Source organism: Lonchura striata, chromosome 1, assembly GCF_046129695.1.
Source record: "Lonchura striata isolate bLonStr1 chromosome 1, bLonStr1.mat, whole genome shotgun sequence".
Taxonomy (NCBI): Eukaryota; Metazoa; Chordata; class Aves; order Passeriformes; family Estrildidae; genus Lonchura; species Lonchura striata.
Window position 1 is genome coordinate 6,038,841 of NC_134603.1, and position 22,575 is coordinate 6,061,415.

A 22,575-nucleotide genomic window follows, 5' to 3' on the forward strand; every position below is an offset into this window, starting at 1 on the left:
TCTGGTGTTGGCAGGAGGGTCGTGTGTCTGCAGGCAATATAATATTACAGATGTTCTTGGGCTCACAAGCAGTCCCTGCTCTGTGAGTCTGCTTAGATCATGCCTGCAGCCAACTTTGAGGACTGGCAACACAGAAAATGTCCTTGAGGTTCACTTGAATTGATTGTGCAGATGTGCACACTGATTTGGTGACTAATTAGAGGAGGTAACTATGCCTCTACTTGGATTTAGCTTTATAATCTTTATTTATTTTTATTTTTAGGGTCTACAAGGAGAAAGAGGAGAAAAGGGAACACGAGGAGACAAGGTATTCCTTCTGCATGGTAGGAAAAGACAGGCTTTTCCTTAGTCCATTAGGTGAAGTGGACTATCAGGCCAGCAGCTCTGGAGAGGGATGGAGTTTCCTCACTGTGCTGCACTTTCAAGTGCTCTCCACATCCCATGGGTGTATGGGAGGGCTTTTGGGATCTGTGCTGCCTACTAAGTACACATTTAGGGACTTCTTGTGTGTGTGTAGCCAGAGATGGAGGAGAGTGGGGAGGACAGGAGTGGAGGTTGCCAGTGTGGAGATCTGAATGGGTGTCCATGTTGTGTGCACAACATGAGAGTTGAGAATGGTCACTGACTGCCACTGACTATGTCTGCATCCAACATTTTCCCATCTCATTCCTATTTTTCACATCATCCAACTTCCTATGTTTCTTTCTTCTCCCATCCCCATAAACTCACTAGTTGTAAATGCCAGGTAATTTGCACTATGTCAAAAGCTTCAACCAAATGGAGCTGCTTCCAAGTTTCTTGTTCTCTTCTGACTGTGAAGAGCTGTTTCACAGAGTACAGGTCACTCTGGGATTTGAACCATGTTTGTGGCTCCAGCAAAAGACCAAATGCTTATTTATACCAGGAATAAGCATGTAAAAGGAGTGCTGGGCAGGCACAAAGCCTTAGTTATTTCAGTTTGCTCAGTATATTAAGAGAGACCTGAGATGTGCACCCACTTCTGCCATAAAAATGCTTGGCAGTGCTCAGGGCCCCCCAGAAATGTTCTGTCTTGCTTATGACTTGAGCTGGTCCTGACACAGGTTTATCTCAGGGAGGGTCTGGCATCTCTGTCTGTGTTTGTGTAAAGGAGGGAGTCATCATCTTGCTGGCATAGCTCTGTTCCCATTTCTCAGTCTCCATCTTCTTCTGGAGAGGAAACCCAGCAATTAACAAATTTTGCCTACTGGAAAAAATTATCAGTAGACCCTTAGTGTGAGATACTGTGTTTCTCTTTACCAACATCCTCTCAGCTGTTTATGATAAAGTAGCCATGATCATATTTTGTATTACCTATCCTGGTTATTGCAGCTAGAGCAAAGGGCTGGATTGTACTTTATCTTTGTCATGCTTTTCCTTCATCCCTTTGCAGAACTGGATAGGTGTCCTGTGTCTAGCCAGTGCCTCTGCTGCTTTTCCAGAGGCAACATTGTCTAATCTGTTGGGATATTTGGCTCCTGGAAGAAAATCCATCTTTCTGACATCACTGTGATGGGAGAGGAAGCTGGAGCTGTGTGTGGGCAGGCAACTGACTAAGTAGAAGAAGATTAAAGTGGGGAAGAAATGAATTAGGTTTTGTTTCATCAGAAGGATCTGCACAATTAGAGATGCTCCCCCATCCTTTTTTTTTTTTTTTTTTTTGTTTTGTTTTGTTGTCTTTTCTGTTTTGTTTTCTTTTGTTTTGTTGGGTTTTTTTGTCCCTGAAGCAGCCAAATCTCTGCTACAACAATTGTGCTTTAGTTTTTTTCCAGGTTTTAATGATGGTCTCAGTGCACCCACTATTAGTGTTTGAACTTTTACCAGTCAGTACTAGTGTGAAAATAGTGGGCGTAAATTCAGTGGGCCAAATATTTTCTTGTCTGCTCTTCAGTCTGTAACCTCAATACTGACACCTACGCAACCTGTGCTTCTTTGTGCCTGGAGAGAAAGGGGGTTATAATATCAGATGGGAGCACTAGTTCATGCACTGAGTATTGTTTTATCAAGTCTTCCCCCTTACTACCAAAAAACCCCTATGTATCCCATCCATCTTGCTGCATTATTCACATATCCTGGGATCTCACATGTAAATGTTGAGATTTTATAGTGAGGTTCCCAAATCCAGTAGTACAGATTGCACCTGCACTTTAGGAAAAGCACTGCACCATATAAGGGATATCCCTTGCCCTTTTGCATTTAATGAGCCCATTGCAGACGCTAAGACAGACTCCAGAGATGAATTATGATGCACTGCCCTGCTAACAGGAGCCATATCTGTATGTGATACTTGGTATTCTAATTTAGGCATGTCCAGCAGTTCAGTGTGACAAAGGGCATTGCTTTTGCTGCATAATCCTGTGCCCATCCTGTAAAACCTTGTCTGTTTTACTGAGAAGGGATTGTGTAAGAAGGCAGCAGGACTGGTCTGCTGCTGCCAGATCCCTCTGCAGTGGGATTTTTTTTCTCCTTCAGCATTTATTTCCAGGGCCCTACAGAATCCTGGGTAATCATTTTTTCCAACAAATCATTATATTTTCTAAATGGTAGAGGTCAGAGAGCAGCACTGAAGTTATGGTAGAATTGTCATTTCCCCTAGCTGCTTGTGAATCTTCACCATTTTGTTCTACTGGTTAAAAGAAGAAAAAACAGTAGAACACAGGAGAAAGAAATGGAATCTTAAAGTGAAAATTTGAGAATGAAACTTTAATGTGTTTGCTCTCTCTTTTGGAAGAAAAGTACCTTTCACTGAGTACACTTATTTAAAGAATGGAAAAATAATAAAAAGTCTTTATAATGACAGATTTTTCTGAAGAAACAGCAGAAAACAATTGCTTGGAATGTTTTCAAATAGCTTGCTTTTTATTTGCTTGTATAAATAATACATTTGCCTTTCCCAGCCCCCATTGGTGGCAGTAAGAACATCAACACTTTTCTGTTTTGGCACCTAAACCAGTGTGTGTGAAGTACTCATTGCTGCTGTATTGATGCTAAAAATTCTCCTGGGAACACACTGCACATTTTGTCAGCAATATACCAAGCTGTTACTTGCTGAAAGTCTTAAATTCAGGATATTTGTAGTTCAGGCAGTGCAAAGAAAAGCACTAATGTGGAAATTGTATCTCCAATGCAAGTTGATCTGGGTGTCTGACACTGATTTTCAGCTGCTTTCTGGAGGATATAGGTCTCTCTGATTTCACTCCTTGAATATATAATTTGAAATAACATTCATGTTAGAAGATTGATTGACTTTCTAAGGTGGAAAAATAAATACTGATTAGCAAATCCATTTCTGACTTGACAAATCAACATAGTTTACAAAAGAAGCTACTTAAATCCAGTGCCGTTAAGTGTGGGTTTGTAGGTAATAACAGTGATCTAACAGAGTTTAAGATATATAAAACCACTAAAAAAATAGCATAAAACTATTCGTTTTCTGTCACTGGTTCTATTTGTAGAATTTGTTTTTACATGCACATTGATGTTAACATTGGCACTGTGTGTGTGTTTGATAGTTTTATATTCAGCTGTGTGTGAAGGATCCAAACAAAATCTGTGTTTCATTTTTCAGAGCTTTAAGGACTTTAGAGAGTACAAGTCCCTGTTTCTAGGAGTTTTTAAACTAAAGAGATTGAATGGTCAAAGGCCACAATCAGTAGGAGAAAAGTGAAGTTCAGCAGAAGTATGTAATTGACCCAGTTATCTCTATCAAGAAGCTCAATTATAAAATAGGAAATATATTGAGCTTGAATATGAAAGAACAGTAGAGATCAGGGTCAGAATTCAAAATTATCCTGTAAAAACAATCCCCCAAAGCAGAAGATGACATTGAGAAGGGGCAGCTGCAGGATGTTTCATACTCAGAGGACAACAAATTACAGTTATGGATTGGGAACAATTGATCAAGGAGCTGTCTTGTGAAAGGGGGTTTGGTGTAAAGTAAACATTATCCTGGGATTTAAACAAAAAAATAGTCTATGAAACATGAAAATATATTCCTGCTCAGAGCTAGCCTCAGGTGTTTTGAGATTCATGCACCTAGCTACAATGAAGGTGTGCAAAAATTGGACACTGCACAAAAGGGAGCAATAAAAATGATCAGAGAACTAACAAACATGCCCATGAAGATAAGTTTAAAGTATTATGGTTGTTTAGTTGTGAGAAATTTGGAAGCAGAGTTTTGTAAACCTTCAAATACATAACAGATCATTGCAAAGATGAAGGAAACACTTCTCTCTGTGGGGGGTCAGGGAAAGACTTACTAGTCTGGAACTGCAAAAAAAAAAAAATTATGTTTAGGTACAGGGGAAAAACACATATCTTCAAGTAATAAAAATAAAGTGGTGAAATCCATTGTATATGGACTTTGTGGACTGTCCAGCTCTGGAGACATATAAGAATAATTAATTGTTCCCTCAGGTTACAGAAAGAAAAGGTGAAAAGTGAAAGATTTTTCTTTACTGGGTAAAACTGACCTATTGCTGGATTGCTTTATTATTTTTATAGGAGCTGTGGTGGGCTGATATTATCCTGGAGCACATTGTCCAGTTTACACGAACCACCTCAGCAGGCAGAGGAGGGATGCCAACATGGAAAGCTAGCACACAGCTGCTTCTGGTTGCAGCAACTTTTCATGGTGCAGATGCAGAAACTTCAGCTATTTTTGCTATGGCACTGGCTGGAATTTCTGTCCTTGTTCATTACTCTTGGAGCAGATAGTATGGACATCACCTTCAGGGCAGCGTACTAAACATCACAGATTTAAATCATAGTGGTTCTTTCTCTTCTTTTTCCAGGGAGACAGAGGTCTGGATGGATTCCCTGGAAAGCCAGGTGTGGAGGGGAAACAGGTATGTGGCAAATGCTCAATAACTGGAAGTGTTTTGTTGGAAAGAGTGGAAGTTGACCCTAAAACTGAGACTAATCCTGGCTGAATCATTACAGTACCCAATTATGTCCCTATTCTGAGGATGTTTGGCACCACAGTTTTCTTTTTTTTTGTTTGTTTGCTTTTAAACTAGAATGCAACTTAGAGGAAAGGCCAGTCCTTTAAACGTGATAGTCTACATGTTTGTCTTAATTTTCATTAAATACATATGAAAACACTCAGAAAAATTCAGTTGTTTAAGCTCACAACAGGAAAGGAAGAGAACTGCATCTAATATTTTGGGCTTGTTTTCAATTAAAAAAAAAAAAAGCTTGGAACTATTTACAATTTTAAAACAAAAAGAAAACATAAAATGGCCTAGAAGATCAGTACATTTCTGCTGATCAGACACACACTGCTTTGTCTTAAAACTGCTATCAGCAAATTCCACAAGACTGTTTTCATTACCCAGGGAATTATATTTAATGAGAAGCATCCTTTTCTTCCTAGGACCTTCTGGTCTAAATAGCAAAGACAGAAGTGATTTGCCAAAAGCCACGCAGCTAATCACTGCCACCCTGGAGCATGATACCTCCAGGCTGCAGCATCCGCATCCTGCTCTGTTCCTCAGCCACAGCTTACCTTGTACCAAGAAGTGTGTGTCTAGTTAGTGTTTATCACTATCCTTGCAGGATGGAAATATTTTCCAGTGTTACAGATGGATAAAGAACTGGTTTCTACTTGCAGCAAATGCAGATGAAGTAGGAAATTGCAGAGGAATGTCAAAATGGATCCTTTTTGTTTAGTACTTCAAAGGAACAATTTCTCCAAGTGAAACCCTGTTACAGGAGTTGGGTTTTCTTAAGCATTTCTTCCTTTTTCATGTCTAGACACTTAGAAGAGGGTAAATCTTCATGCCTGAATTTTATAAAAAAATTTTTGTGTGACAGTGATATACTCACTGAACTGCAATTCTTCTGAATCAGATGAAATTGGATTGGTGTTTTTGTGGTTGCTGTGGCAGCTCCATTGTTATTCTCTTTCCTACCTGTGTAGGAGAGTCAAACCAGCTTCATGTATTCTATTAGTTCACTCCCAATGCAACAGGACATCACTCTGCTGCCAATGCCTGCAGTCTTGTGCTTCTCCTGCATTTTAGAAACAAAGAATTTTCTCTCAATTTTGCCTCTTTATAGGGCCCTCCTGGCAGTCCTGGCCCTCCTGGTGCTAGTGGGACCAAAGGAGACAAGGTAAGTTGGGATGGGATGCACAGAGTGGATTTAGAAACACATTTGTTAAGTCTTCCTTGGGCCCTCAGTGCTGGAAATTTCAGGGCTGTTGTACTAATATTTATCTCATTTGTATATGATGAAAGCTTATATATATTTAAATGTTTCACTATTCTGACATGGCTTCAATTTGAAATGAGTGTGAGTGAGTGTTAAAATGTATCTGTTTATGGCTCCTCTTCTCTTAGTCTAATGCTGATAGTGAGAATAGAAAGAAATAGAGAGTAGTTTGGGCCAGGAAATCTTCGTCATCTAAGAAATGTGAGTAGAAATGTCAATATGTTTGTGTAGAAGCTGTTTTTCTGACCCAGGAGATGTAGAATTGACTCAGTGACAACAAAATGCCTCCTACCTGCAAAATAATTATTCACTTCTCTCAGCAGCAATTTTGACCTTGTTATTTTTCAGAGTTGTTAAAGTATTCAGGACAGCCTCATGTTTCCCTCTCTGATAGAGATGATGCTGTGGTTTTGGTATTTCCGACCCAGCACTTCGGCAGGAGTGGAAAGGCATGGCCAGTTCTGTATTTCTTCCTCTTTTTCTCATCTGGATTAAGTCAGTGACCCTTATCCAAGAATGCAGAGATTGGAACCAATTCCCACTATTTTCTTCCTGCAGTAGTGATCAGTCGTGAGTTCATAACACTTCATTCATATTTGTAAACCAGCTGCAACTGGTGCTTCCAGAACATACTTGTCTCCTTGCTCTGATATTTTCAGAGTGGCTGGTCTGTATCTCTTCACTACTTCTCACATAACATCAGCTCTTTTTAGAATAGGCATGTTTGGATGGGGGCCCTGGGCAGCCCGATCTAGTGGATGTCATGTCTGCTCAAGACACAGGGCTGGAACCAGGTATTTTGGATTGATGAGCCAGGGTCAATGGCACCAGGTTCAACAAGGCAAAGTTCTGGGCTATAAGCTTCAGCCACAACAAAGCCCTGCAGTGCCCATGGCTGGGGCAGAGTGCCTGGAATATTGCCTGGAAAGTCGCCCAGTGGGAAAGGCTCTGAGGTGCTGGCTGACAGTGACTAAATGTAGCTGCCATGTGCCCAGGTGGGCAAGGAGGCCGAGGCCTTATGACATTCTGTGTCAGCACTAGTGTGGCCAGCAGGACCAGGGTGGTGATTGTGTCTCTGTGCAGGGCCCTGGGGAGGCCACACCTCGAGCGCTGTGTGCAGATGTGTGGCCCTGTTGAGATGGGACTAATGAGAGATGCCTCTGCCCGAATTAAGGTGCCAGTGAGACAATCTACCAAACACAACAATGGGGATTTTATTTAATAATACATGGGAGGAAGAGAGATAGAAAGGAATAGAGAAGAGGAGGGTGAGAAGGAAATTGGGGGTAGAGGAGTTGGGAGAGAGATGGAGTAGAAGACAGTCCAAGATGCTTGGTTCCAGTGGCATCACATTGGTTCTTCCTCACCATGTGCTTGTCTGTGCTGGGGGTCTCTTGAGGAGGTGAGGGCCCCAGGTCATTCTTTCAGGGTTAACACCTTTCTCCAGTCCTTGCTGTGGTTATTGAGGGAGGTGTTTTCCAATTTATCATGTGAAAGGAGGATGCCTGCCTTTGTTTGCAATGCTCAGGACCCAGAGACCATTTCTCAGTTCCAAATGCAACCTTGTGGGCAGAGTGGGGATACACTCCTCCTTTCCCCCCAGCCCAATGCAGACCGGGCCTAAACTCAGCTTTGTTAAAAAGGAAAATTAGTCCAGCCAAATTAATATGAAAAAATAAATTATTTATTTTGCAATCAAATTCTAATCTTAGCTACTCAATATCACCTATATAATATTAGAAAAGGTGCAAATTCTATCTACTACACATAACAGCTTCTATCTGGTTCTAAAAGGCAGTGCTCTCATTCTTCCTTAGCCAGCTCTCCCTGACCAGGCTTCCATGCTGTTTTCCTTTGGATGCCAGTCAGGGGCTGACAACAGGATCTGCCTTTGGCAAGTGGTGGCCTGAGGGTGAGCCCTGAGGCACCTTTGGCGACCCTGCGGTGCTGGCCCTGGGCTCACTGCTCCAGCTGCCCGCTGAGGCAGCTGAAGGAGAAAAGGCGGCGCAGAGCCCGCCGGGCCCTCTTGGCCATGGAGCGCCATCGCCGTGGGGCCGGGGGCTGCGGGACGGCCGCGCTGCCAGCGGGGCAGGCAGGAACGCTGCGTGCCAGGGGCTGGGCAGGCACCGGGCAAGGTCCTGCCGGCAGCTCATCCCCACAGGGCTTTTCCTGGGGAGGGGTGGCCTGGGCATGGCCAGCCTCCATGCCTGCTGCGCCGGCCTCCTCCTTGGCATGGGCAGGTGAGGCGCAAACCACAAACATATTTGAGTCTTCGGGCAGCACCATTGGAAGAGGCTCACTGTGCCCCTCGTTGCAGGGATCGCTGTCCAGGGGAGAAGCTGCTGGCTCTGCTCCCTCCTCTTGCAGTGGAAGAGACAAGGTGCTCTCTGGCACGCTGTCCCCCTGTCCTGAAGTCTCTCTGTCAGGGAGCTCTTCTTCCTCCCACTTTGCCAGTAGCTGGTCTATTCGAGTGTCCCTGGATGGTGCATCCTGGTTGTTAAAGAGAGACCACAGCTCCTCAAAAAAGTCGGGAGGCACAAACTGTGTGTAGTTTTTGGTCTCTCCTGCACAGTCTTTTGTCCCGCTGCAAAGGATGTACTGCACCAAGGGCCTTTCTGCATCCAGGGAGGAGAGGATATCTTCTTCCAACTTCTCCAGCTCCTCTGCCTCGATATTCAGAAGATGTTGTGAAGCATCCTCACGCCCCGTGCACAGAAGCTTGCCACATGCAGTTTGCTCGGGCAGCTGATGAGTTTCCCTGTCCTCACAGGGGCTTCCAGATGAGGGAGAAGCTGAGAAGTCTGAGCATTCCTCAGGCTCTGACATGGGCAAAAGCTCATTGTGCCCCTCATCCCAGGGATCTTTGTCCAGGGCAGAAACTTCTGACTCTCCCTTTTGGTCTTTCAACAGTGAAAGGGATGTGCTCTGAGGATTACTGTCCGTGTCTGTTGCAACCTCTTTTTCTGGGTGCTCTTCCTCCTTCCTCTTTGTCTCTTTTGTAAAACTGTCCCAGCACTGTGAGTTGTCAGAGACAGACTGCTGCTCTGCCAACTGGGCAGGAGAGAGGAGCTCAGAAGAGTTTCCTGGCTCTTCTGTGGCATCTTTGGCCCAGCCAAGAGCACTGGACATCACCTGGGACTCTGCATTTGCCTCTCTACAGGGACTTGACCAGTCCTGGGTCCAGGTAGACATGATGCATCTGTCTTCAGACAGGCTTGGGGAAAGGCCTCTAAATGAGTCTCTGCAGTTGTTGACACTGTGCTCTTCCTGCACCTCATTGTGTTCCTCAGGCTTGGTGTTTTCCGGCTGTCTCAAGCAGACTGGGTCCCTGTGCGGAGTGTCACGCCACATGCACGTCGCAGGAGTGCCAGGCGATGGCCCTGCCTCTCCGCTGACCCTTGCCAGACCCTCGCGGATGAGCCGTCTGGGGAAGGTGTTTCCCAGGCCCTGTCAGCAGCCATAGTGCCCCATGGAGAAGGTGGCACAAGCTCTCGGTGGCTGCTGGCAACAGGACCTGCAGACCGTGCTCTGACTCTGGGAAAAGACCCAGAGGTGGCTGGGGCTGCTGGCAGAGGGGGCAGCTTGATCCCTGCTGATTCTGCTCCTTGCAGCTGAGGGCGGAGCTGGCAGGGAAGTGTCACTGGTAATGGAGGGCCGTGGAGAGGTGGCAAGTCTGACACAGACAATACTTGTGGCTGTCTGACTGTGCCACTTCGGGGCAGTGAGTGCCCTATCTCCAGGCTGTCCTCCTGTGTGTAATGCCCTGGGAGGCTCCCTGAGGTGACCAGTCGGGGGAGCACATGGTCCCCATGGAGGGGTATGATTGTCTTCCAGGTGACCCGCGCTGCCTCCTGCGGCAGCCTCTGGGGCACCTGTGGGAAACAGGAGGAGGCGAGAGATGGAGGTGGCTGTGCGAGCACGATGTCCGTCCTAATGGTGTCAAGCCCAGCTCTGGCCCCAAGGCAGGTGCTGACCATGGCGGCCAGGCCGGGCTGGGTTCCCAGCTGGGCTCGCAGTCTCTGGGCCATTGCTTCACCCCGGCCATCCTGGCACCGGCTTCTCCTCAGAGCAAGGCCAGGAGCCTGGCCTGGCTGGCGGCCTCTGCCCCCAGCCCTCCCCAGGTCCCACTGCAGCCTTTCCCTCCATTCCTGTCCCTCGCCTGGTGCCGCTTGGACAGGAGCGGCTGTCCCTCACGGGACTGGCCGTGGGCATTCACCACGTGTCTCTTGGACATCTTGGCTGTGCTCTGACCAACACTGGCCGAGGGCACCCGGGAGAGCTGCTTCCTCGTGAGGAGCTGCTGCCTCCTGAGAGAGCTGCTGCCTCCTCAGAGAACTGCTCACCTGGGAGTGACAACACCAGAGGTTTGGCCCTACAAGAGCCCTCTGTGTCACTGCATGGACCCATGTCACAATGGCCTCTGCACACGAAGTGACCGCGAGTCACAAAGGCCTGGTGGCCATGGCCACCCCTTGTCTCAGAGGCCTGGTGGTCTCCATGGACATGCCCCTGTCCAAGAGTTTTGGGGCTTTCCTTGGAAACACCCCTTGTCACAAAGGTCTTGTTTAGGCCTTTGCCCTTCCACTTTGCTTACCCTTTTTCCTCCACAATGATCTGCTGCTCTCCCTTTTCCTGCCTTCTGTGTTCCTCCCCTATACATCCCTAAGGAAGCCCTGTGCTCTGTCAAACTGCTTTTCCTACACAGCCCACCATATGTCCCACCCCTTGGCCCCCACCTCATGTAGCAAGATAATCAGGAAGGCAAAAGCTCCTTTAGCACTTCTTCTGGCCACTACTGTAAAAGACAATAAAAAGTGTTTGTTTACAAAGATTAACAAACAAGGAGGACCAATTAAAATCTCCATTTTTTATAAGATGTGCAGTGGGAATATGGTTAGGAAGGATGAGGAAAAGGCTGAGCTACTGAATGCCTTCTTTGTCTCAGTTTTCTACAAGCAGATCAATTCTTCAGAGGAGCAGCAGCACCCTGAGCTGGCAGACAGGGATGCGGAGCAGATGAGATGCCCTGTAATCCTGATGGAAGTCTTTAGTGACCTGCAGAGCCACTGAGACACTGTGGCATTGGCTGGGAGTCACCCAAGTGTGCTGAGGGAGTTGGCAGAAGAGCTTGCCAAGCTGCTCTCCATCCGTTATTATCAGTCCTGGCCAGTTACATGGTCCCAGGTGATTGGAGGTGCCAATGTGACAAACATGTCCAAGAAGGACTACAGGGAGGTTGAGGGGAACTGCAGGCCTGTCAGCCTGACCTCAGGACCTGGCAAGGTCCTGGAGCAGATCATCATAAGGAGGCCCACAAGGCCAGGAGAAGACAACTGAGGGATCAGGCCAAGCCAGCCTGAGTTTAGGAAAGGCAGGTCCTGCCTGAGCAATGTGATGTCCTTTGAGGAGAAAATAACCCACCTTAGGGCTGAGGGAGAACCTGTGCATGGAATCTCGCTGGACTTGAGCAAAGCCTTTGACTCCATCTCCCCCAGCACAGTCCCGAATAAGCCGTCAGCCAAGGGCTTGGGCAGGGGCGCTCTTGGCCGCTTTAAGAACGGTCAGGATGGCTAGGCCCAGAGGGTGGGCTGTGGATGGTGCCTCATCCAGGTTGTGGTGTCTCCTGGGCCCAGTCCTGTCCAGTGTCTGTCCTACTGAGATGGACAAGGGCATTGAGGATAACTTCAGTTGTAAATTTGTGGTGACATCAAGTTGGTGGTGGGGGAGGGTTGTCAATATACTGGAGGGTAGGAAGGCTCTTTGGAGAGGATGTGCACAGACTGGATGGATGGTGTGAGGCCAGCAGGCTGAATTTCAAGAAGAGCCAGGCCTGGGTCCTGCCCTTATGTCCCAACAAGCAGCTGCAGTGCCCCAGGCTGGGGGTAGAGTGGCTGAAGTGCATACTCTTCCCTCAGGAAAGGCCCTGGCTGACAGAGGCTGACCATGAGCTGCCATGTGTCCAGGTGGGCAAGGACGCCATTGGCATTCTGTGTCAGGACTAGTGTGTCCAGCAGGACCAGGGTGGTGATTGTCTCTCTGTTTTGGGCACTGGGTCCTAGTCTTCATTCATTTCTGGGCACCTCATGGAAAGAAAGGGGTTTAGGTGCTAGTGTTGCCCGATACGGGTAGTGCAGTTGAGGAAGGGTGTAAAGGGTAAGTCCTATGAAGAGCTGCTGTGGGAACTGGGTATATTCTGTCTAAATGGAGACTCAGGACAGACCTTACTGCCCTTTACAGCTCTCTGGCAAGCAGCTGAAACAAGGTTGAAGTTAGTTTCTATTCCCAGACAGCCAGCAAGAGGACAAGAGAAAATGTCCTCAAGCTATGCCAGTAAACATTCATGTTGGACAGCAGGAAGTATTTGTTGACTGAAAGGTTTTACAGCCATTGCAAGGTTCTGCCAGGGAGATGGTGGATTTGGCATCTCTGGAAGTGTTAAGTGAACAACTGAATGTGGCACTAAGTGCTCTGCTCTTGCCATGCTGGTGTTCAGTCAAAGGTTAGGCTCAATGGCCTTGGAAGTATTTTCAACCTTAATGCTTCAGTGATTCTATCTTTTAAGATCCCTTCCAACCCAAAACATTTTATGATGCTCTGAATAAATAACAAACAGTAATTGAACTTAAGAGAAAAAATATGAAAGATATCCTGGGTCATTCAGAGACCTACATGAGCAATGAATAAATAGAGTGTGGAAGGAAGCTGTGTGATAAATGTAACACCAGTCTGTGCCCAAAGTAAAGGATAAACCTTCTGTATGCAAAGTCTTAGAGCATAATAAATGGTGGACATTGCTGAAGAAAAATGAACTGGAACAAATTGATAGCCTAGATGACAATAAATCGTGGAAAGAGGGTGTAGCATCCCAGTGTCAGACAACCAGTATGGCATGAATTGCTCTATAAAATGACTTAGGGAAAATGGTACCATTTCTCACTTTTTTTGCAGTTATTTTGGTTACTAACAAAAGTATTTTGACATCCTTAATATTCATCATTTTGGGGGTCTGTTAGGGATCTAGGCATCAAACAGTTTGTTTGTGTGGTAAGTGTACAGAGCAAATACAAGATTTTTTGAAGCACAAATCTAATGCTATTGCACTCCAATGCATTATTCATTTTAACTCATTGAATGTCATTCAAATGTATGTAAAACTTCACATAACACAGACCACAAACAGTTTCTCCATGTATTCATCTGCAGAGCAGAGAAAACCGAGTTGAGGGTGTGTGTCCAGATCTATTAATTATGAGATGGTACCAAAAATAAGAATGTACAACAACAGTTTGAAAATATGATCAGGATGTTGCTTTTATTTTGCACTCTTGTGTATTGTGCCATGTTGTGTTCTATGTATGTTTCTCTCATTTCTTTTGTGTTTCCCTGCAGGGTGAACCAGGATTTCCAGGATTGCCTGGCACTTTAGTAAGAACTTTTTTAGCTTTCCCAAACTTTGTAGCATTATTGCATGAGAAGATAAAGTAGAAATGCAGGTTGGAAGGATCTCACTGAGAGACATCCAGAGATGAGTATTGTTTGTATGAAGAGGTTATCTCTGAGTGAATGAAGACCATTCCTCTGCATACCACTAAGTATGCAGAGGAAAGGTCTAGAACTGAGTTCACTTTGTGCTGGTAACAAAAGCAGTTAGGGAGTATCCCTTTAACTTTCAAAAAAAAAAAAAAAAAAAAAAAAAAAAAAGAGAAAGAAAGAAAGAAAGAAATATCACTGTTCAACTAAAGACAAGAATGAGAGACTCTGTGGTAATCAAGGGAGAGCCAGCAGGCAATTCCCTTACTCAGAATGTGGTAGAAAGTAAAGAAATTAGAAAACTATGAAAAAAACTGGCCTATTTGTGTAAGAACATTTTGTGTAAGAACATTTTGCTGTCCTGCTCAAATGTGATATTAACAATGGGACAACAATTACCAAGAAATTTTGAAAGATGCATATAACATCTGAAAATTAGTTTAACTGATGGGGCATATCCCAAGCCAGTCTGCTTGTTATGTGATTCCGTCTGCACTCAATAGATCTTTGTGATTTAGAATAAAACAAGATCTGGGGAATTAACTAACTTATTTATATAAAAAGATAAATAATTAAGTTCTTACTGTTTATACAGCCACCCAAATAGCTTCACAGGTGAGAGAAAACCTTGTATTAGTCTGAGCTCTTTAAATAGAAAGCATCTCCCAGCCTGCAACAGGATCTGAGGAGCTGTAGGAGTTATCATGTAACTTGAAGGAACAGCAAGGGGAGAAAAACACCCTCTGGGGCCCCATGATACCTCTGGCACCTTCTGCCTTGTATTTACTCTTTCCATCCTTTATAACTCTGCATTTCTATTTCAGGTGCATACTGAAGGCCTAAAAGGAGAGGAAGTAAGAGAGACTCAATATCTCTTCTTTCATTGCAAGGATATTTTAATGCAATTCTGTTGCCTGTTAGGTTCGATTTTCCTTTAAAATAGTACTTTAAAGGGAAGGTGGATGGAAGCATTATCAGACATCAAGAAATAAATTTCCCTATTTACAATGGAGAAAATAACAAAGAAAGGAAAAAGGACAATGTCATTTTCAGATGTGATTCTTACCTCAGTGAGGAGTATGAATTGTAGATTCAGCTATGCAATTCTCTAAGGACGGGGATGTATTAACATTAATGTATTTGGGTTTTATGCCTAGTTATGTCTGAACCTGGGCACTCAAATAGGAGGGACATACCCATTGTGTCAATCTGTTATTCCTATGTATTCCTATGTTATTCCTATGTATAAAATATACAATTTTTGATTTTTTGTTGGTAGATCTGTAATTTGCATTTAGCTATTACTTAATACAATTGTATGCATCATATAAATGATACTTTAAAGCCCTTCAGAGCTCTGTAGGCTTGGGGGAAATGCTGGTGAAAGCTGTTTATGCAAAAAACTGTTGTTCTCCACCATCAAACCCCAGCCCTGAGTGTTTTAGTGGAATATCCAGGATATCCCAGGGTCTTCAGTAGAGTCACTTCTTTTGAAAAACAGAGAACCAGATATGGATAAGTGCCTGTTGAGTGTGGGTGGATCAGTCTATCTGCAGCCTAGTGAGTGCTGACAATTAAAATAGCCAGAGATTAAGGAGAAAAACAGCTGGTCTCTGCACTGGCTCTTCAGGACTTGTGGGCAAAATGGTGGTATAGGTCCTGTAAAGAGAAGACAACATGTGCTTATGCACATTTTCATAAAGATATTTTAACACTTTTTTTTAAAAAACCCAAACATTCTGTAGGGAAAGCCTGGGCCACGAGGACCACAAGGTCAACCTGGACTACCTGGACCTCCAGTAAGTAGTTTCTCTCACTACTTGCAATTTCAGAAGCTGAAACTCAGGCTGGAGTGAGGTATATGAAAATCTTATACATTATTCAGGCTCTAAAATATTTAAATAGTGCCCACAGCCTCCAGTTTTGTTCATTGCTGAGAGGAGGTGTCATGCTGAGGATGGCCTGTCCAAACACGGGGATGTGACAACCAGGACATAGGCAAGTTTGCCTTAAGGCTGTTGTCATGCAGAACCTGATCATTTTTCTATTTCTAATGTCCTGAAGAGCTGTATGGGCATTCAGCACATCTCAGAGAGGCACTGACTGAAAACTTGTGAGCTGTCATGTCATGAAGGTCAGGGAATAGTTGTTGTCAAAGGGGTTGGCATTACGCCACAAGGTCATGGCTGAAACATTTTCTGGATGAAAACTAAGAATTGAATATGTGTGTTTATATTTCAACACAATTTTTACAACCGTTTGTACATGCAAACATTCTTACTTCTAACTTAAATTGTAGCTTATTCTAGTTATATTTTATGACCCAGCTCTGCAGGATGTCTCAGTTCACTCTGTCACTGTCTCATTTGCAAACATTCTGTGTTTCCTCTCTTTTGAATTGCTTGTTGTGTTTCACTTTTGATTGGCTTTTGTAAAATTCATGGCATTGTGAAGGGGTGTTACTTAGGTAAATCTGGTTTGAATTATGTAATTTAAATATAGCTGTGTGCTCTGTATTTAATCAGAGCATTGTCACTTTATCTTGTTTACTCATTCTCTTCTGCTCACAGGACAACATAACAATCAGGTAAGAGTTGTCTAGGTAACCATGCAGTAATGGTAGCACAAAACAGCTAGGAAATCACATATAGTTCACTAGTTTTTCTTATTCTGTTAACTTTCTAAATCTTCTCACTTTTAAAGGGAGAACCTGGTCCGGAAGGGAAGCCTGGAGTCCCTGGTTTGCCGGGTCAAAGGGTGAGTAGCTTATTTTATTTAATCTGAGTATCAGGAGGCTTGGGATAGCTTTGTTCAATAAAGTTTGCTACTTTCACACACCTTACATATACTTGTCTACTTATATAAGAATCCTTGTCTACCTACATAAGAAAGGTCCAGATCCTTTCCCATATTCCTTATTCATTGTACAGGAACTTTCAGTACCTCTTGTGACAGGTTGAATGCAGCGCAGGTTCTTTCTTGCCATGTGCTCTCCTGTATTCATATCTGCTCCTTACTGCTAAGGGGTTGCTTGATAGGACTCTGAGTGTGCAGAACCACTACTAATGTGGTCAGTTTGAAACTTGTTGTCCGGGAAGTCAAATGAGTGTAAAGATTCTTGCAATATTTATTATCTTCTGTCCTGTTTGATCTGGACTCAAAAAGAGTGTCCCCAAAAATGGTAGTTGGTGTACCATTCTCTGCCAGGAGCTTAGTTTTCCTGGGTATGAAAAAATCTTGGAATTCTTTTTGACATGGAATTATATCTTCAAACATTTAAGTACTGCTGAAAGGTAAATTTCATAGTGGGCCTGATACTATTACACTCATGCTCTGAACCTGCTTTTTCTTGCTTGAGCTTGTTCATATGAAGAACATTTTACTAGACAACACAGGATCAGAATATCCTGAGTTGGAAGGTACTGATCAGGATCATCAAGTCCAAATCTCAGCCCTGCACAAAGCATCCCAAGAATCCCACCATGTTCCTGACGGCATTGTTCAAATGCTTCTTGAACTCTGGCAGGCTTAATGCTTAATCACTGCCCTGGGAAGCTTGTTCCAGGGCTCAGCCACTGTCTGTGTGAAAAACCTTTTCCTGATACCTAGCCTAAATCTCACCCAGTTCAGCTTCATGCTGTTTCCTGACATCCTGTCACTGGTCACTAGAGAGAAGAGATCTGCACCTTCTCCTTCTCTTCCCCTCACAAAGAAGCTGTAACTGCAATGAAGTTTCTCCTCAGTCTCCTTCAGGCTGAACAGACCAAGTGTCCTCATTCACTCCACATAAGGCTATTTTTGTTGCCCTCCTCTGGACACTCTCTAATATCTGTGTATGTTTCTTGTATTGTGGTACCCAAAACTGCCCCCAGCACTGGAGGTGAGGCCACCCCAGTGCAGAGCAGAGTGGGGCAATCCCCTCCCTTGCCTGGCTGACAATGCTGTGCCTGATACCCTCAGGACAGGGTTGGCCCTCCTGGCTGCCAACCCTGGCTCCAACTTTCCACTAACCAGAACCCCCAGGTCCTGTCCCATAGCTGCTTTCCAGCTTTATTCTCCAGTCTGTAGATCCAGGGCTGCTCCATCCCAGGTGCAGAATCCAGCACTATGGATTCACACCAATCACCATACAATTGGTGATTGCCCAGTCCATTTGTCAAGGTCTCTCTTCAGGGCCTCTTTGACCTCAAGGGAGTCAACAAATAAGAGTAGAAGTGAGATACCTGCTTAGCTTTTTTGGAGGAAGTCACTTGGGTCTCAGTACTATTGTTTAATGGGTCACTTTTTTAAGTAGCCACAGAGACTTGATGATAGCTCACTCCTTAAAGGAGATCACAGGGTTTGCCTGCAGTGCTTTGAGTCAGCAGCAGCGCTGTTATCAACCTGTGTGAGAACCTGTGAGCATAGGAGGGTGATGAGCAAACAACAGTACAGGTTAAAAATATATACCTTGCTAAGAGGTTGGATTGCATGCTATTAAATTTAGCTGTAAGCACGAATTTTAGGAATCTTCTTGGGAAGATAGTGCATGCAGCCTTTAGTCAATGCCTCAGCAGAAAAGGGCATTTACTTGCTTTCTTCTAATTTCCTCGACGTTAGAAAATATCACTTTAGCAAATAACTCTGCAGTGCTTTGCTCCTAAGTTGGTAAGTTAGGAATTATTGTGGTTTTAAAGCCTGCTGTGAATGTTGTTTCTTGAATAAGATTAATAAAGCACATTAGCTGGGTAAAGAACAGTGATCTGTCAGGATTTGCAACAGGACAGAAAATGCTCTTGTTAATGATCATTTGATTACAGATGTCATTTGATCTCTTCTGTCTTTGAATTTTACCCTAGACTCTGTTGTGTCTAGCTAGTTAGTCTTCTCCTAAGGGTCTTTATTAGTCACCAAGCATCTTAGATGAATAGATATATTTTTTTTAATTAAAGGCCATTATTCAATGAGATTCATGAGATGAATCAAAGTACTGGGCGTGGTGGATCTACACAGATCCCATCTGGGGGCAGGAGGCAACATTTCCAACCTGAACCAAGCAACTAGGTTGTGTTCATTTTATTAGTCAAAAGTGCCTGGCAGCTGATGATACACTCACATCAGAAGCATACTGTGTGAAGAAAAGTGCTCTGCTATTTGCACGTGACCTGTAAGACCGTTGAGTGACAGACAATACAGTCTTGATTTTATTAAAACTGCCTGAAAAAGAACTCTGAGAGTCTTTCACTTTTAGGGTGGTTTTGTGGTTTTCTTCCCTCTTCCTGTCCTTTTTCTTCTGTTAAATTGAAGAAAATTGAAGTGCTTTGGTTCTGTTCTTAAGTCTTTGATACTTGATCTACTGAAATATTTGTTGGAAATAAAACCAAAATTTTTTTCTTGATAGATACAAAAGGTGCAGGCATATGACATGCTCCTGGAAAACATGCAGATCTGTGGCCAGTACAGACTAGACACAGGGTTCCTCTTAAGTGTACTCAATAATTTGGATTTCAATAATTTGCCTCTTTTTTAAACACTACAATTTCATCCAAGTGATTGAAATTTCAGAAAGAGACCAAAAGAAAATATTTATCCTGCAGCAATCATGAGGTAGGAGCTATTTAGACCATTTTGAGTGTGATGTACTGGACTGCAGCTTAGTTTTGATAAAATCTGTCCAAATTCAAAGCACAATCAGTACAAAAGAAAAATAATACAGGAGTCTCATGGGGTAATAAGAATAAACTTATGAAAAGAAAATTAATGGAAAATATATTTATAGTATTACTATATTGTAAAGATATTTTCCATTAATTTAATGAACATTTAATGTCTGCATTTCTCCATGTTTAAGACTCAATGTACATACATCAGGCAGATAAGTAATAATAATAATAATAATAATAATAATAATAATAATAATAATAATAATAATTTTAAAAATAATTAAACTGGGAACTCCTGGGTTCAGGGTGCACTCTTCACCCAGAGGTGCAGCGTCCAGATCACTTGTCAATACAGCAAAGGTTTGTCCCTCTCAGCTATCCTGGGGGATATAAAGTTAACAAATCTGTGGAGGGCTGCTGAGTTCTTCCTTTGTTTGATGGTGGAAGAAATACAGGTATTTGACTTTCCATTCTTGACCCATCTTTCACCTGAGTGGGTTGTTGCATATGATTTTCCTGTTCAGGCCAGTCACAACTTGAATTTGGAAGTCAACACTATTTCAACTCTTACTTCCCTGTGTATGACCTCCCCTGAATTTGAACCACCTTAGGCCCCCAGAATCCAAGGGAAGGAGAGAGCTGACTGGTAATTCCAGGGTGAAATGGATAAATAATCCAGGAGAGAGGGGAGAATATGTTTGCCTAGAAAATAAGGTAGGCTTTTTGGAAGGGGCTATTCTCAAGGTGCAGTCTCTATCAATGTCCAGGAGTCCTTGTAACCCTTTGCAATTGCCCCAGTAATCACTCATGATCTGGCCCACCCTGGTGATATTTTCATCCTCAAGCTACGGAGATGCTATCACTTCAAAATTTACTGGTGTTATCTAATGCATATGGAGACTGCAAAAGGCTGGAGCCTTCAGAGAGCTCAGACATTGATTAACAGTGCTGGATTTTTTCTGGGTTCTCTAGTAATGCAGAGGTAAAGAGACCAAATGAAATGGGTAGTCCTAGTATCCCATCCAGATAACAGGGAAAGAAAATTGGCATTTATGCTAGCAGTCATATTCATTCACAATTGAAGATGCTTTCTGCATACTTTGTACCAAATCCACCTGTGTTCCTGGGCCAAATCTCAGAGAAAAACATGCTAAGAAAATATGTGTGTTCTGGCTATTGGACAGCAAGATAGGAAACAGCTTTGTGCTGTGGTGCCTTTCAGAATTTCCCCTCCAGGAGAGTGGAAACTACATTTTCCCTTGGTTTCCTGTCCTCTGTATAGTAGATATTTTTCTGATGGTTGGTTGTGTTCATATTTATTTATGGGTGTTTGAAATGTTCAGATGACTTTGCCTGCCCTGGCAAACTTCCACCATGCAGAAATCAGACTGTAAGCAACTTAACAAAAAAAAAAAAAAAGGAAAAGGTATTGATGCCATAGACTAAATCCAGAGTGAAACTGCAATTGTCAGTGAGGTAAATACATGAATTTCCAATAAAACACACATTTTAAACGATGCTTTTGTTCAAATTGCTGATAAAGGCAAACAGGATGTATTTCATATTGTCAAAAGATACACAATCTTACAGATTTAACTGATTCTTACTGTAGGTAACAATGTAATTTTTGGTTTTCTATGTCATATTATTAGGCAGTGTGACATTTCACTGAGTTTCGGTTTCATAGTTGTGTTTTCTCCCAGCAAGTATTTCTGTCCTTTACAGACAGACTATAATGATTTGGAGTGAATCTGTTCCAGCATACTGCTGGAGAAGCTGCAGCCCACGGCTGGGACAGGAGCACTCTGTGCTGGGTTAGGAACTGGCTGGGTGGCCGGCCCAGAGAGTGCTGGTGAGCTGTGCTGCATCCAGCTGGGGACAGGCACCAGTGGTGTCCTCCAGGGCTCTGTGCTGGGGCCAGCTCTGTTCCATATTTTTATTGATGACATGGGTGGGGGGGTTGAGTCCTTCATTAGTAAATTTGCAGACGACACTAAGCTGGGAGCGTGTGTCCATCTGATGGAAGGTAGGAAGGCTCTGCAGGGAGACCTGGAATGGTTGGATAGATGGGCAGAGTCTAACACGATGAAGTTTAATCAGTCCAAGTGCCAAGTCCTGCATTTTGTCCACAATAACCCCCTGCAGCATTATAGGTTGGGGACGGTGTGGCTGGACAATGCCCAGGCAGAAAGGGACCTGGGGGCACTGGTCAACAGCTGGCTGGACATGAGCCAGCAGTGTGCCCTGGTGGCCAAGAAGGCCAATGGCTCCTGGCCTGGAGCAGGAATGGTGTGGTCAGCAGGAGCAGGAAGGTCATCCTTCCCCTGTTCTCAGCACACAAGCCCTGTGAGAGCTGGGGTTGTTTAACCTGGAGAAAAGGAGACTCAGAGGTGACCTTATCACTCTCTACAATTCCCTGAAAGCTGGTTGTAGTCAGGTGGGGTTTGGTCTCTTTCACCAGGCAGCACTGACTGAACAAGAGGTCACAGTCTCAAGCTGCGTCAAGGAAAATATAGGTTAGATATTAGGGAAAAGTTTTAGGAAAAAGTTTTTCATGCAAAGGGTGATAAAGTACTGGAAAGGTCTGCCTGGGGAGGTTGTGGAGTCACCACCCCTGGATATGTTTAAAAAAAGACTGCATGTAGCACTCAGTGCCATGGTTTAGTTGATGTGTTAGGGAACAGGTTGGACTTGATGATCTTGGAGGTGTCTTTCAACCTTGTGATTCTGTGATCTGTTAAGATTTCAGCTAACCTCCATGTGGCCCACAAGTCCCCTTCAAAATGGGAAATCTCAGTCTCTCTGTCTGTATAATTATATGTTGCTTTAAGAGATTTCTTAATATTTTGAAAAGACCTGAAGTTTCTCAACATTATACCCAAGGAAAGAATAAACAGATCCTCTTGCAACTCTCTTGCTCTTGCTGCCAACAGACCAGTGTTACAGGGCATCAGTCTGGAGACAGAACAGTTGGTTGGTGGGACATTAAGGCATGAGTAACACTGTGTTGTTTTGATGGACACAGTTAAGGATGCTTCCTCTGTGCCTGGTGCCAAATCCACCTCTGTTCCTGGGACCAAACCTCAGAGAAGAGCCCTGCAGCATCTCTCTTATGAGAAAAACTGAGAGAGCTAGGCCTGTTCAGCCTGGAGAAGTGATGATTGAGGGGGGA

General features: G+C 43.8%; 1 protein-coding gene across 1 annotated transcript in view; it reads left to right on the top strand.

Moving 5' to 3' along the window:
- Window positions 1-22,575, top strand: part of COL22A1 (collagen type XXII alpha 1 chain) — a 219,088-nt gene that overhangs the window by 119,623 nt on the left and 76,890 nt on the right. The window contains exons 17-23 of the mRNA XM_021532468.2: window positions 263-307; window positions 4,812-4,865; window positions 6,079-6,132; window positions 13,621-13,656; window positions 14,586-14,615; window positions 15,507-15,560; window positions 16,465-16,518. Coding sequence (XP_021388143.2) covers window positions 263-307; window positions 4,812-4,865; window positions 6,079-6,132; window positions 13,621-13,656; window positions 14,586-14,615; window positions 15,507-15,560; window positions 16,465-16,518 — 327 coding nt within the window. The remainder of the gene's footprint in view (window positions 1-262; window positions 308-4,811; window positions 4,866-6,078; window positions 6,133-13,620; window positions 13,657-14,585; window positions 14,616-15,506; window positions 15,561-16,464; window positions 16,519-22,575) is intronic.